General features: G+C 40.2%; 1 protein-coding gene across 1 annotated transcript in view; it reads left to right on the forward strand.

The window, feature by feature from the left end:
- Positions 1 to 2,403: 2,403 nt before the first annotated feature.
- The window catches only part of arrdc1b (arrestin domain containing 1b), a 39,247-nt gene continuing 24,586 nt past the window's right edge, over positions 2,404 to 17,064 (forward strand). The window contains exon 1 of the mRNA XM_031277499.2: positions 2,404 to 2,616. Within this exon, the coding sequence (XP_031133359.1) occupies positions 2,499 to 2,616 (118 nt within the window). The 5' untranslated portion in view covers positions 2,404 to 2,498. The remainder of the gene's footprint in view (positions 2,617 to 17,064) is intronic.

Below are 17,064 nucleotides of genomic sequence, written 5' to 3' on the forward strand. Positions count from 1 at the left end.
GCCTCGCTGTGGTTCTACCTTTAAACAATGAATAGTAATTCACCAGTCAGAAGATGTGAGTGAGAATCATGGAGCATTAAACTACACATAGGCGTAGATTTCAGTGGGGGGGGGGGAATGCAGGGGATATGGGCTGTAATTTCTTGTGATATTGTTGTCTTTTATGTAGCTTTATACTCGGCAGCTTCTGGCGTTAACGAGGTCTCATCCTCTCATCGATTTGTTGAGATGTACATGATTCCTAAAAAAACCATCCCGAAACGTGTGATGTTTTGAATATGCAGAAAGTTGGCGAATAATAATTTCCTGTACATAAATAAAAACATCTGCACCATAAATTGTTGCATAAGAATTATGAAGAAAAATTAAGTGCTTGACGCTCAGAATTCCACCCCCACCCCAATGTTGAAACGAAAGCTACGCCCTTGAAACCACACACAGAACAACGTTTGCAGGCAGGAAAGACATGAATGGGGCTGCCTAGTCATCATACTCTCAACCCTGGCATGGATTCACCTCAGCATGATGCTCAGTGCACCTGACATATGGTGTTAACGTCTTATCCTGTTACATCCTGACATACGTTCCTCTCACTCAAAATGACTCATTATTCAAGCTGTTTGACGGGAGGTTTTTGCAACATGAGTGACCAAAACCAAACCAAAAAACAAGGGATTCTTTAGACCAGATCATATGCCATGCATACTAGATTTCCATGGATACCGGCAGTAACGTGGCAACCGTGTTTGTCTATCGTCATGGAAACATCTGTCTCAGCCAGAGCATTTACAAAAAAATATTAGCAAGCGTGGTGAGAGGATGACATGGAGAGAGAGAGAGAGAGAGAGGACAGATGTCATATTTTGGTAAATGCAACATATTAAAGCTCCATGATGGAAACTGTATGTAAAGACAGTACGGCAGTGCTAGTTTCCTTTTCTGTGAGATTTTTATGCAGCACAGCCATTATAACATTCACATCTGCTCCAGCTGCTGATGCTGCACATTCAGACAGGAAGTACAGTCACAGAGACAGGAAGTACTTTCAGAGACAGGAAGTATACGCAGAGATAGGACTTGTGTTTAAGCTGTGGGAAATACCGTGAGACATTTTCATGCTAATTCATATCGTGTTTTGAGCATTTGGTGGGTAAAATGAAAACGCCAGCCTGCAGACTGAAATTACTCCGATTTTGAGTGTGGTGATGATGGATACTTTTGTCCCACAATGCAAAATGGACATGAGCGACTCACAGCCGACCTATTTCACTATATTTCCCTATTACTATGAAACACTAGTGATTTCTTGTCTCCTAAAGGCCAAAATTGTGCTCTAACTAACAGGAAGTGTGACACAACCAGTCTACATGCAACAACCGTTTTGTTTAGTAGGCCTCGGTGTTCCTGTTTTGAACAGGGAAATTATTGTTAATAGTGTAAATTGAGACAGCTGTGTGTATGAGTAGTCCCCCACAGTAACATGTTTCCACCTTGCTGAATGTGGACTCAATGCATGCACTCTCAGAAAATAAAGTGGAGAAAGGGTCATGAGAAGGCTCCCAGCTGTGTCAAAGACTAACACACTTTTATTTCAGTTTTGTGCTTATGTGTTGCATATTTGTAAATCAATCTGTGTTCAATAAAAATGACCCCACAGGGAGTATTCTAGCATAGAAAACCTCCACACATTGTACAGAGATGTGTTTGAGCAGATTAATCCAGCCATCGGTACCAAAAGATGTACAAAGTTTCTCAGAAAGTGTGAAGTAACATTCTGGAAAGTACTGTTGCAGTCAGGCACGAAACTACACCTGCAGCACGCACAACATGCAACTTGGTATATACAGTATATGTTCAACTTTTAGGTAGACAGAATAACAGGATAAAGATCCTTTTGGTGATTAGAAACTTTCTGACCAAACATATCTTAAGGCTATTTATCATGTTTGGGTTCTTACATTTTCTTTATGACACTAGTTCCCCTCAAAAAAAGAAAGAAAGTTTACAAAGTTTGAAAAATATATTCTCTAACACACCTCTTGAAATACCATTAACAACAATGGCATAGCCTACTCCTTTAGTTTTACTGGTGTTTGGGGCTTCGTATCCCTTTTCTCACTATTTTAAACAAAAATAAACATAGAGGGATCACCAGTCACATAAAATACAAAATCATAAGCATATAGCAAAATGTGTACAGGGAGAGGAATATTCAGTTCAATAAAGGCAATTTGTTAAGTTCGTTTCGGTTTATGAGAATTTTACCCAAAAAGATCCTGCGACTGAATTACATAAGACCTGTTCTGTTCACTTTCAGTCCATAGACCACAGAGTAGCCTACATCAGTTATCATCCCTCCCATTACTTTCAACTGGTTGGCAATGTGACGTCACTGGTCTCTAAGCGGGGGGGGGGGGGGGCCCTCGCGGCAGCAGGTGAGAGCGCAGCGTCTCCTCCTCGCAGCGCAGAACGGCGGAGTAGCCGAGCGGAAAGGAGCCATGGGAAAGCTTCAAGAATTTGATATCACTTTCACCAACAACAAAGTGGTGTACGGTCCGGGAGAGTCCATTAGCGGTACTGTGAAAATACGAACCGCCAACTCGCTGCAGTACAAAGGTAATACGCTTCCCTTCAACATGTTATTCAACACAGGGAGAGGGGCAATGTTGTCAGCGTGTCTTTCACCGCCTGGTTCAGTGAAGCGCGCGGCGAGGGCTCGATGTAAATAAACTTTTCCTTCGTGATGGTAGACACGAGGAAGAATAGAGGGCTAAAAGCCAGCCGCGTGTTTGTTTTCTCTGTCGGCTTAATGGCTCGTTTTTGTGACTGTGAACGTGTAAAAAATGTGGTGCGGACATTACGGATTTTGGTGGTGCTTGCTGGGAGTGGACGGAGCGTTTCCACCCTTCCACATGACACGAGCAGCCGCCGTGGACTGTTGTGCAGTTTTAGTTAGTTGTTAATGCTGCTGCACGCTATAATAGTCTGGTAGTTTCAAACCCACACCCTGAACCACATCCTGCTTGTTGTAACAGGTTGCTTGCTTCCATGTTATGTTTTTGACCAACCCGTTTGGAGATGTTGTTGAGTAGCATTCAAAAAAAGCAGAACAGCAGGTGCTAGGCACTTTATTGCTTTATTAAAATGCATTTGTTTTCATTAGTGTATTCGTGTTTTACGGTATGAAACGACACAAGTATCTCAGACGAACTAGAGGGCCAATGAGGGGTAAAGTAGGTTAGCAAGGTGGAGAGCAACTTTTGGAGTTTCCATGGAGGTATACACAAAGAATCTATTGTATGTTCAATCTTTGTGTGGATTCTTGTCTGATGATAGGGCTGCTATCAAGTTTAAGAGCTCTTTTTCAAAAGGAGTCTGGCACAGAGGTATGTTAATTAACAAGGACAGTACATAAAGAGGGCTCCTGGAAAGTGCAATGATGGTCAGGTGATTTTTGGCAACAAAAAAAATCTTAACATTTCATGTTTCATCATCAGGCTCTTACAAAAAGTGCCAAACTGCAGTGACAGATTTCCCATAGTACAGTAATTGTAGGGAGTGTACAACGCTGGCATGACAATAGAACAACTTTCAATTTAATTCATTTTAAATGTGACTGTAAAATAGCAGAGAAGAAATGGCATATGTATTACATTTACACCTGCTTTCTTTACTGAAAAGACAGTTGATCCTGTCGATTTTAAATTAAAAACACAATTTGTCCTAAATTCCATATTTTTAAGAAATATTTTGGACAAATTGTGTCAACAAATAATGTACTCGTCATTCAAAAAGCGAAACTGGATACAAACCGTTGCTATGATTCATACAACAAAACAATGTTTAGCCGAATTAGCCAGAAGCAGCACAGAGCCTCAGTCCTCCCTCAAGAGTGACCTGGGAAATGGCTTGCTAGCTTGTCCATTTCCCTGGCGTCCTTCCGTTCTCTCAAGTCTCAAGGGGGGTAAGCTTCTCCTTGGAACGCGTACCTCGTATGGCGCCATTTTTATGCTAACAAGCCATCACCTCCCGTTAGCATTTCATTGACTGCCATTCATTTTGGCGCCACTTTGACAGCGAATAACTTTACATCTGAAGCGTTTAAAGACTCTATTTGTCCATTGTTTATTTCTAAAGAAACACGACAATGTATAAAAGGCTCCATTACCTTGTACCTCACGTTATGGCTCCGTAGCAGACGTTTTTGTAAAAATAGGCTAACGATTGTGTCATAACCACGCGACTTACTGTCGCATAGTAGAGGAATTACCGTATAGTACAGGAGAAGCGTGCAGGCAGTTTCGACTCACATTAGCTGTTTAAGTTTAATTGCTAATGTTAACTAGCATTTTAGTTAGCAATAATTAGCCTGTGTCCATGTTATCTCCTTACATATACCTACACTCTCCGTCTCTGCAAGATTGGGAATGATTGAGATTTCTCTTGGCACAGCTACCAGAAGACTTCCAACTTTCAGACACGTTGCTCACGTCACATCTACGTCTTCAAGTTCAGTTGGAGGCTGCGCAGTAACGCTCAGCGCTCACCGAAAAGTGCTTCTAAAGGCCTTCACTGGTCTCCGTCCAGAGCAACGGGATCTGTTGGTCCATTTTATATATGTCAATGAGAAGTCTCCCTGTGGTGGGGAAGTGGAGAGACTGAGTAACTTTACTAATTCAGTGGCCGGCCGGCTAGTAGCTTGCTCAGTTCTCATTCTAGACCCAACCACGCTGCAGAGGAAGAGAGGTCTATGGTCTTTATATTAAGGGAATACGCCACCGTTTGTTGAAATAGGATTATTCACCGTCTCCTCTATATTTATATAGGTGGGCAAACGTATTTTTGTCTTAGTGCATGCATTATCATAGTCCGGCAGCGCTACCACTAGCTTAGCTTAGCGTAGTGAATGGAATCCTTTGTTGCCGGTTAGCATGTCGTGAGTAAAAGTGAGCCAAAAAAACCAACAAACTAATTACTTCTTGTGGCCTGCGTATTCACGAGTACAAATAGCAATGCAGATAAAGACTAGACAATTTCCTAGGCAGATATTGATTTGGGTATCTCATTGTACGTTTGCCCTCCTATGGACATATATTGATATTTCAATAGTTCATTTCGGGCCAGTTTTGACAGCCCTACGTGTATTGGAGTGATCAGATGAGATGAAAATGAAAACTGAGAGCCTTCTGTATGTGCTCTCTTGACTTTAGTTGTTTGCTTGCTTTCCTCACCTTTTTCATCTTGTGCACTAATTCACTTAAGCTGAACAGCCAATCAGAGTGATTCCCCTCACCAACAGCTTCCACATGTTAAATCGGTGGAAATAACCTGACGAGCAAAAACTAGGGCGATGGTCGCTCACAATTGGCCTCGACTTGGACCGACGGCCGACCGTCTCTGTGGTGTGTCATCACCTTTACACTGTAAGGTCACACGGCCTCGGCAGGTCTGTCTACCTGACACCGGCATCATTCCCAAAGTCAACCCTGCGGTGGTGGCTGCTGTGGTGAATGTGGGCCGTCCTTGGGGCATACAGACAGCCGGATAGCTTCTCCAAATCAAGTGAACAGCTCAATAAAGGTATTTTAAGATGCTGAAAAAATATGCGGAGAGATTTGGATGTTGACTGAGGGTTTGCGTCGGCTACAAGCACATGAATAGTAATCTGCATCTACTGTTGGTCTGTCCACTCAGTTTTATTTCTCTGTAAATCTGATTTCACGCCTGCAAAGTGTGAAAAACCACATGGTGCTTTCAGTGTTCTGGCAGCTGTTATAATTGATAGAAACACTGATACTAAATCCATCATTTGAAAGTAAAGAGATTCAAATGTGTGCAAATGTGTAAGAAAATAAAGCCAAATCAACATAAAAAGTCAGAACAAAAACTGTGTTGCTGCCTTTGGCTGGCACTCTTTTAAAACATTTTCAACACATTTCTTTGTCTGTTCTTACGACAAAATCCGATTTAATGGTAGAGCTTTGTCTTTTTCAGTCGACAAAACAAAATAGTTTTCTCCAGCAGCTTCTGCCACGTTAAATGTGCAGAGGAGTGTGAGAGAGGGGATGTACAAGGCGGTGTTGTTTTCGCCAGTTTCAGTCCATCAGTCCTCCACTCACTTCAGGGCAAAGGTACTCCAACTGAGGAGAGCTGGGCTCCATCTCTGGCTTTCAGCCTGTCTGTTAATGTACTGTAAATGCAGCTCTGAAGCATTTTTCATACAGTGGTCTTAAATGACCTGTAACAGCAAACGAGACCAACGGTAAAAAGAACGCTATTTTGATCTAGTTTTTAGTAAGGCATCTGCCCGGCTCCGATTTTTTTTTCCTGCGAAGTCACAGAATGATTTGCGGCTGGTAGACGGTGCTACAGTAACACATTCTGATGGGTCACAGATTCCTTTGTAACACCGGAAAAGCCTGTTTTAGTGTTATTGTATCCAGCCAGGTAAAAGGAAGCAGGAGATTTCTTTATATAGGCCTAATTGTATTTTAATGTTATTTTAAGTTATCTACTGTAGTTATGGCTGATACTGGGACAGGACCATCACAGAAAAGAAGGAAATTAAACAAAGAACAACTAATAGCTTAAAGGGAAATATATAAATATACATTTAAATAAATAATGTTTCCTGTCAGAAATGTTCACAGTGTTGGTGCCAGTGAAAATCAGAATCCACCCTCTGATATTTTACCAAAAAGCGGCTGTGTGTGTGTGTGTGTGTGTGTGTGTGTGTGTGTGTCTTGGCTAATAAGCCACATAGTATCCATTATATAGATTGTGGCACCATATGATCCTTTTTAAGTGTTTTATTTACATTGCATTGTGGGTCAGGGCGTGTACAGTTACTAAGTCATATGGTGAAATAAATACAGAGGTGTATTAATAGACAGATGCAGGTTCTCTGAGATGCTGAATATTGTAGAGGCCAAATTCGCAACTTCACTGTATTATTGATGGTGGAGACCATTAGACAGCATTTCTATTGATTAGCTTCCTCACCAAGACGATCGTTAAAGCCGAGTCAGGAATGCATGCATGAATGAAAGTACATGAATGAGCCACTTATACACATTGCTTAATCTTGAACTTGCGCTACAACCCGTTTTGAAACCTTGTATTACTAGAAATGATGTTCATGTTACATGATTAACAATCCATGCCAACCTTCACTGGCAATGCATGAAGTAGTATGTCCTTTATTTAGCAAGGTAGAAAGTGATGATGGCATGGTGAACGGCTGAGTAGTGTGTCTTATTTTCGTCTGCGTTCCTTCACAGACTAACAATTATTGTCTTTATAGCCATGTTAGAGGCGTTGCTACTTTGGTTTATGACCAAATGTCATGCAAAACCAATTAGATGTAATCGGTTTGTTTTTTTCAAAACCATCCAATATCAACACACAGTCTCTTTGGTTATAGTTATATCTCAATAGCTGTGTCTCAGTTCAGGGGTTGCAACCTTTTGGAAGCCGCAACCTTCGCAGTCTACCTCGGCCGCAATTCTTCGAAGGCCACCAAGGCCGAACAGAGCGGTCTCCGGAGCATTTCTTGTTTGCGTCAACAGCTGGCCACGCCCTTACCCTTGCGTCACGAAGCGCCGCTGCTGTCACCTAGCAACCTTGACCCTGCAGCTGACAGCCGGGATCTGACCTACCAACGTTACCGCACCGAAATCGAGCCAGACACTTTTATCACTTACCCAAAGCTATGGAGTCCTGTCCTTGTTTTAGAACTGAACACATAAAGATGTGGCATAGAAACTGCATGTTCTGATGTTGATTTGGGGGTATTGACAGAAAGAAGCAGGGGATCCCTCTGTGTTAATGGTGAGGTATAGATCCGAGGTAGTGGGCATAGCCATCCTGTCTGTTTGGTTTAGTCTCATCTTGTGTCTTGCTCGGCCTCCCTGCACTTAGCAGCATGTATAGTCACCTGATACTGGGGGTGTTGCCGTTTGGAGTCAGTGTCTCAGCTTGTATGGATATTTTATCTCATGGGACACACCTGAATGTATTGACAGTTTACAAAAACAATTTTGTTTTTGAAAATTGACAGGAAAGCAAGTACGTTTTGGAGAGAAATCCAACAGGAAATGAATCCCTTTAAGCAAATGTCAGCTTCATCTGACTTCTTATCTTCTCTGTATATCTAAGTGGACTTTAAAACAGCGGTGTGTGTGTTAATGCTCTTTTGTATCTCAGATGACAGTAGTGGATCTCCATTTAGCTTTCAGCAAAACAGAAACACAATCATTCTCTGTAACCCAATCATCACCTGTGGTGATACACACCACCGGCTTTATGTAAACAAGACTAGACGTCCCCTCAGGTCTCATACACACACACACACACACGCACGCACACACAACCACACACGCACACACTTACTCTGTGTCTTTAAATTGTGCATATTCAGCGAATAACCCATCCTGTTACTGGCTGTGGGTTACATCGCCATGTTTGTTCTATTCTAGACTAGTCAGCACCCATCCACACAGCAGCAATCAGTTCAACAAAGAATCTATTAGGGACAACTTAGGATAGGACAAACCATGTGGTGTATTATCAATATTCAGCGGGTGTTGGTTATCTCAGCCTCTGCTGCTTTGATTTTGACCATTATACTATATCTTTTTATTTTGACTCAAACAAGTACCCTGATTTTATGAAAGTGCAATGCTAAATCACTGGAGTACCTCTGTAACTGGCTCCAGTGTCTGGGTGAAATCAAATCTGATTAGGAACTGCTTTAGGAGGACTGCATAACATTTAGGGCAGTGGTCTCATTGAATAATCTGCAGTGTCACCTAAAAATCAAAACACTTAATCCTTAGTGTAGCATAAGACCTGTATCTTGTCTATAATTCTGTTATGTCTCTTCCTTCTCATTATTTTCTCACCCTACTAACTGGCATTGCTACATAATAGTATTGAAGGAACTGGCAGTGATGAGGTTGGATGACACAGGGGAATTCCACCAAAGAAAACTAGTTTGAGCTTGGATATTGGCCGCTAACACTGCGCAGGGAGGAACATGTACATATGTAGTGCACGCTCATCTGAAATACTCAACAGGAGCTACAGTAGATGAGACAGAAGCAGAAAGAGAATAAGAAATGAAATGATTGGAAGAAGATGCTTACAGGCTTATGACTTATGACTTAGACAGATGTATGCTGTTATAGCAGGTGAAAACTGTGTCCAAAGAAAACTCTGTGAAATTGACACGGCATAAATCAATGAATCCAGTGCATGAGTATCTCTTTGTTCTGGCTCATGAAGGCATCCCTGCAGGCCGCGGTTTCTGTGTGACCGTCTAGACTCAGGGGCCTGAGTACATCATGACATCACTGCCACCGAGGGCGACTGATAAGAGATCTGAGAAGCAGAAGAGCTGCACTGTGGCTAGTGGACTGAAGCATCCTGAGGACAGATGTTTTACTAGGGCTGTCAATCGATTAAATTATTTGATCGCGATCAATTGGAATAATCACACACTTCTTATCTGTTTTAAATGTACTTTAAAAGGGATATTTTACAGGTTTTTAATGCTTAAGTAGTATTTGAGACTCAACGCTCTCCGTTGGTAACTAAATTCACATTGAAAGTATATGCAAATAACTTTAGTCTTGTGGAGAGAACCATGTGGAAGGGCTCTGAAACTGAACTTATCATTCAAAAGTTTTTATTTATTCATTTCTGCTAGGGCTGGGCGATGTGGAGAAAATCAAATATCACATTATTTTTGACCAAATACCTCAACAACGATATTGCGACGACTAAAACCCGAGATTTTATTAAGTTGGCTGTAAAAGTTTAGAACTACAACTCAGAGTTGTTTTGAATGACAGAAATCTGTTCAGATGAGATCTCAATGAGTAGTAGCCTACAGAACGGTGTGTTTAGGATCCCCAAAACATGGATTAAAACATTTCAAAAAACGAATGAAAAAGAATTAGAGATAGCCTTCAGATAGCCTTAGTCTTTATGATTTAACAGGAGTAAGGAGGAGACCGATTTATAATAACGTAACTGTCTGTATGGATCATAGTAGCTATTAGGTTACGTTGTTAATACATATAACAATTGGGCTCCGGGTAATCAGGTATTTTATCTGCTGAACCATAACATTTGACAAACCAACCAGATTTAATTGACAAAACACATCATGACTATACTTCATCTGTATCTGTATCATCTTTTAGTCTGATATGTTTAATATGTAAATAGTTATTATTTTCTAAATGATCTGTTAATGTTATGTAGATCATTGTTTTTTTAAATAAATTCTTCATAAACCTTGGTTTGACTAGTTTATTACTGAACCCAGCTATCATGCGCCACGCCGTCACATCCTGCGCCACCCGCGTAGTAAATTCTCAACCTGTGGGAAACACTGAAGACGATATCTAGTCTCATATCACAATGTCAATTTATATTCATATATTGCCCACCCCTAATTTCTGCTCAAGGAGCTTTGTTTCTTTGTTTGTTGCTGTTTTTTTTGGGGGGGCGGGTCTTGAGCTGCTTTTTAATAATCATTGATTTAGTTAAAATGTAGGTAATAAGCCTGTTAGTCAGAATGGGAAGTCTATATTTAAAAGAGCCTTTTATTTGTGATTCAGGATCAGGTTTAACCTCCGAAGCCGTACAGGGTGTGGCGTACACCACATCCATTGCAGTCAGCGTCTTGTTTTTGTCGTGCTCGCTGTTACAATGCTCAGCATAAGTGAATACACCCATGCTAAAGTTGACTAAAAACAGGAATAAAAAAATCATCTTTTGGAAATTGATAGATTATAAAGACAGTCGCGTTCTCGTATACAGGCGGCCGCCGTCTTGGGAGCTACTGTCTTCCTAAACTATCTTTTTAATAAACTATCTGTACACTTACAAAGTTCTCAATGCTTCGGTTAACATTTAGGGACCCACATTATGCTACCGTTGAAGTGTGGTGATATTTTGAGCCTTTTTAGTGGTATAAATAGTGATTTGTTTTTACTTTCCCTGTGCCCCGAATACTAGCGCTGTAAGCTAATCATCGGTCCGCGCTAGCTTGTTTCAAGCTACAAACACATTCGATTAGCATGAAAACATCCCAGAGAACGACAGAGTGGATACACATATGTTATTAACCCCTATGTTCGTTTTGCGCCGGAATTGTCCTTTTAATGCTTTAATAAAAAAAATGAGGAAAAATCCAACCTTTAAGGACACCAATTTTCTTTGTGAATGAATAATGTATCGTAAATAAATAAATGTTCTTCCTTAAAATACAGGGGGCATAAGTAAGTACACCCCTATGTTAAATTCCCATAGAGGCAGGCAGATTTTTATTTCATGAATCCAGGATACTATGCATCCTGATAAAGTTCCCTTGGCCTTTGGAATTAAAATAGCCCCACATCATCACATACCCTTCACCATACATAGAGATTGGCATGGTTTTATTTCAGTTAGCCTAATAGCTGGTTTGATTTGCATTGAGAGATGATCTTATGGAAAGTACCCCATGCAATCTCTTTTTTTTTTTATTTTTTTTTTAGAGATACTTAAAGTGGCCATATTATGCTCATTTTCAGGTTCATAATTGTAATTTGAGATTGTATCAGAATAGGTTTACATGGTTTAATTTTAAAAAAACACCATATTTTTGTTGTACTGCACATTGCTGCAGCTCCTCTTTTCACCCTGTGTCAGGTCTCTGTTTTAGCTACAGAGTGAGACCTCTCACTGCTTTAACATCTTTATTGGCAGTCGCACATGCACAGTAGTCATGCAGTAGCTAGGTAAGGATCACATCATCTAGCTAGCTGTTTGTTTCTAAAACTTCAGTAGTACAAGGCAGGATTAGCCGGGAGACTTCTTCTAAATGAGGGCGCACTTCCAACTTTGCATGGAATACCTGAAGAACAGGGACATGCAAGTAGTTCTTTTGTAGATTATGGTGAACTCGTGTGTGTTGTAGCAGTGTTTTGCCATTCAGAAGGAGCTAGCATTCTAGCGCTAGCATGCTACGGTTAGCCACCTCGTTTCGGCTAATTCTTGAACAGCTTCTTCTTGAACAGCTCACCCGGAGACTGAAGGCAGGTTACATTCAGAAACCCGTATCTCACTCAAAACAACATGGATGTTTTTTTTCCAAGTTTGTATGTGTGTAGAAGCACCAGAGACACAAAATAACACCCCAAATCCCAGAAAAAGTGATTTTTTTCATAATATGGGCACTTTAACATAGGGGTGTTATGACCCCTGTATTTTAAGGAAGACCATTTATTTATTTACGATACATTATTCATTCACAAAGAAAATTTGTGTCCTTAAAGGTTGGATTTTTTCTCATTTTTTTAATTAAGGCATTCATTTCCAAAAGATGATTTTTTTATTCCTCTTTTTATTCAACTTTAGCATGGGTGTATTCACTTATGCTGAGCACTTTCTCCTTTCAATAGCAAGCCAGACAGAGGCTGGCCGGTGTGGTGATCCCCTGGATGTTCTCACGGAGCACTTTACGCTTTCTGCTAGCCATCCACAAAGCATGGATGTACACTGTTACTGCTGCATCACTTCCTGATTTTCCCAAACTACAGTACGGCCCAAATTACAGAACGTGTGTGCGTTAAATGGCTTGTTAAAAAAATGTGTGGCATTAATAGGAATTTGCGTTAACTCGTTATTGACGTGTTGAGTTAGACAGCCCTAATTTTTACACATCAGCCTTTAAGTAAATTAAAGTGAATATGATAAATAATATAACACAAATCTATTGTTTTTTAAAATGTGTCCATGGCTTGTATTTTACTACTACTACTACTACTACTACTACTGCTGCTACTGTACTAATACTACTACTGTTGTAATTGTGCTGCTAATACTGCGGCTACTGGTTGCAGTAGCTACTAGTGCAAAGTTTGTTTGGATTAGTTTGGTTTGATAGGCTGCCATGACCTTTCGGCACACGTCATTTTGCTTTGTAATTAATACTGCTTAATTAGATTTTTTTTACTCGTTTTCTGTCTTCTTTTTGTATTGTCCTTTTGAGACGTGCTTGTTATAAAAAAAATCATAATGTATGCATTCATAATCTTGAAGAAGAAGGGGTTAGCCTCTCACTTTGGTATCACTTGAAATTAGGAGCGTGACACATGATTACTCAGTGAGGAAAACAGTGACTCCATTCTCTCTGCTGCCCTTCAATGTGGGCGGGTGGCATCGATCCACATGTAGAGCACTTCATCAGTCAGTGTGCTGTGCCCATGGAAGTGGTGCTGTCAGCTGGAAACCTTGGCACCAGCTGCTCCCTCTCCCCTTGGATTTAGTCATGTTAATAATACCTATCCTTTGACCTCCATAACCAACACCCTGCCTAACCCCACGGCTGGTTATTTAGGTCTATCATAAGAGGATTCTGTCTCATCCCCCTGATCACTCTCCCTCTTCCTCTCTTTAAAAAGCTGTCCCACTTCCTATGCTTTTTTAAAAAAAAAAAAAAATGAGTTTGCAGAGATAATGTCATTCTTCTGCGGAAGTGGAACAAAATGTTGATTAGTGCTAACAAAGAAACTAAATATAGAAGTGCTCTATCTCAGCTGGGAGATAAGAAGTCGGTTTATGGTTGTACTGGTATGTTATGAAATATAAGGTGATGTGGTCACACAGGCTAACATTGTAAATGAATCATCTCAATCCATTGTTAATGCAATGCACTGATATTACATACAATATTTTTATATTAACAATGAATCAAATGACTGTATGTAAATGTGAAGGCAGTCACTCGCTGGCTGATGATCCCAGAGAACCCTGAAGCCTTTTGCCTTTTTTTTTCTCTTATGGTTTTTAGATTCAGTTTCGGCGCTCTCATTTACATCAGCATTAGACAGCTGTTTTACCAAACAAGCTCTATACACTACCTGCCCAGCACCAAACAGCAGACGGTCAAAGTTGGCTAGTATAAACTGTGCGTGCGTGCGTGAGGTTTCAATCATTGTTCCATCTTCCCCCACATGCTCTTAATCCTTCATCGACCTCTCCCTCCTCACCCATCTCACCTACATTTTAAGACAAAGCTTGTCATGTATCGTATTTAAAAAAAAAAAAATAAATAAAAAAATGTCATTGCTTACCTTGGATACACACATGGTGCATGTTGGTGATCGTAAACTTGTCTGTGTGGTAATGTTATTCCATTTCACTGGAGTTGTACCTTGTACGATTTCATGTGACGCATAAAATCGATTGATTCAAATCGATTTGATTGGTTCCCAGAATAGAGGAATGAGCATTCAGAGAAGTGAAAGAACATCACTTGCCCCTTCATAACCTCCACTTGTCTACTGCGTCTACGCATTCATTAAAGAAGTTAATACCAGTTAATACCAGTAAAAGAAGTTCAACCTTGTGTATTGCTTTTTTTTTTTTTATTTTTATTTCAGCTTCCATTTTTCAAGCCAGTCAGCATGTAGCTGCTTACAGAGTCCTCAGTCTAGGACATTGTGTTTGTTGCAGGATACTGTAGAAGCAGCAATCATTTATACTTGAATATATATTATTGTTTCTTCCTCTTTGTCAGTTTTTTAGCACTGGCTCATTGGAGACAGCAGAGTTTCAGGTCTGTTGTCCTTACACGGTGTTCTACAGTAAAAGCCCCAGGCCGTCGGCAGCTGTTATTGTTGAACCTATAAACGAAAGGTCCCTCACGACTCTTAACAAACCCATGGCAATGTGTATATCCATAACACACTGTGTTAGCTCCATGTCCTCCTCCAAAACAACTGCAAGTTTAGCTCATGATACTAGTTCACGTGTTCCAAAAATAAAAGGACAGTAGTAGCACAAATAGCCCAAGTCTTTGGATAGTACCGATGAGCCAGATACGTGCTGCAAAAAACAAAAACACTAAAGCACCCTCATCATAAAATCAGCTGGTGTTGAACTGACGGCTACATTGAGAGGGAGGGAGTGAAGTCTGAAGGTTACTGTTGGGCGTCAGCTGATACTAAATGACTAATCACACAATCGAAGCTGATAACTGTAGTTTGCACCAGAGTAAAAATCTCTCTACTGCAAGTATGTATGATACAAATGAACACAGTAAAGATCGGTTTTAGCAATAACTGAAGTAGTGATCCATATGAAGTCACAATTTAACACTTTCAAAATAAATGAATATTAATGCAACGAGAGTTGTCGAACTCTGACTAAACTTTGGTCTATGATTCATAAAAATTCATCCTGATCTCAACATCACGATCTTAAATATTAAGTTTTCAAGGTTTTTTAAAGATTGACTCTAAGACAGGTTGTAAAACAAGCAGATTTGTATCTGATACCAGTACACTGAGATCAGGTCACTAAATACATTGCCACAAAGGGAGAGGCCAATGTAGCTCTCTGCTGACATAGATACCATCGAAAGTGATCCTAAGATGGCGGAGAAGCAGTGTTTACACATCCTAATTCCCAAGCAAGCCTCAAACAAATATCAAGATAATGAAATAGAAATGAAAAGATGAATTCCCTTTTTGCTGCATGTCGTATAATGGAAACCATGTGATTATAATCTGGCTGCTAAGTGGGCGAGTATCTTGTTGTCCTTAAAGACTGAATACAGCGGCAGTGTGTATCTCCTCCAGTCATGATGTCTGGATTTGAGACTAATGCAGTGAAATGTGGAAATTTCGTGGCCTGATGGGTAACATTGGAGCGAGTGTGCAGAGTGCAGATTACTCCTCTGCTAGTTGTTTTATGATGTAACTTCTGCGTGGATAAGCCTCTTACACATGCATGCAAACATTCGCAGGGATTTGTGTGTAGTGTACATACATGCAGATGTGTACGTACCCTAAACTCAAAAACACACACACAAACATCATTAACTGATCCGACTCAAGTGTGCAAAGCTCGTCAGCAACCATAGAAGAGATGAATATTATATGTTGGGGCTGGTCCGTGATTGAATGTTGACGGATTACTTTCCAAGCAGAGTGCGTAATTAATATTACAACAAGAAAGTGAACAGTAGTGACGAGAACTAGTTTGACATGGCCAACATCATACGAGGGCTGGGACGAGATGCTTTTGTCCCGATTTTGATTCTTTAACGATACATGGTTACCGATTCGATTTGTATTGCGATATTCATTTATTGCGGTTCTAGAAGTATTGCGATTCAATAGTATTGAGTATTGCGATTTTCAATAACACACTTCAGAGACAATATATCATGAGACCTTTCCAAAAAATAAACACTATTGTTCTAAAATATATTCCCTCATTCCGTGGCTGGTGATGGGGGTGGAGAGTGCTGATTGAGATGTGGTGACTGAAGGCCATAACATATAATTTATATAATTCATCAAACCATTCAGTGAACCTGTGTGTTCTCAATGGAAGAATCTGCATTTATTACATTTCTCATCTCATTTATTAAGGTTTTAGCTTTAATTTGTCACCAGTCTGTACATTCCCAAGCTCACAGGTGTAATACAGCAAAGGATGTTGGGTAGCCAAGTGCTGGAACCTTTTCAGCAATCTTTATAGGAAATCTGGAATTCTCCCGATAGTTTGACCAGGGAAACTGATAGGGGCGGGAGAAAAAAATTGATACAGCAGTATTGGGACATAGACGCCAAGTATCCATCTTTTACTATATATATGTGTTGGTCAATTTGTCTGCTTGACAATACCATTTTGTAGCAATAAATTTGAAGTGAGATTAACAAACAGATATATTTATCTTTTTAGATAAAACAGATGTTGACGTTTTCCTTTGGGGACATAATTTTAAATTGGGAAAAATTTGAAGTTGGAAAAAAGGTAATACATTGCAATATATCGCAGAATATTGCAATATGTTTAAAATCGCAATAATACTGTATCATGACATACGTGTCATGATGATATGGTATCGTGAGGCCCAGAAACTGATATACATTTTAAATTCTCGCCGAGAAGTCCCTCACTAAAATACTTTCCTGACCGAGAGGAACTATTGTGATAAAGTTTGTAGTATTAAGAATAGTTGACTGGTCAAACCAAAGCCCCACAACTATAACTTAT

Source organism: Sander lucioperca, chromosome 14 (genome assembly GCF_008315115.2).
Source record: "Sander lucioperca isolate FBNREF2018 chromosome 14, SLUC_FBN_1.2, whole genome shotgun sequence".
NCBI lineage: Eukaryota > Metazoa > Chordata > Actinopteri > Perciformes > Percidae > Sander > Sander lucioperca.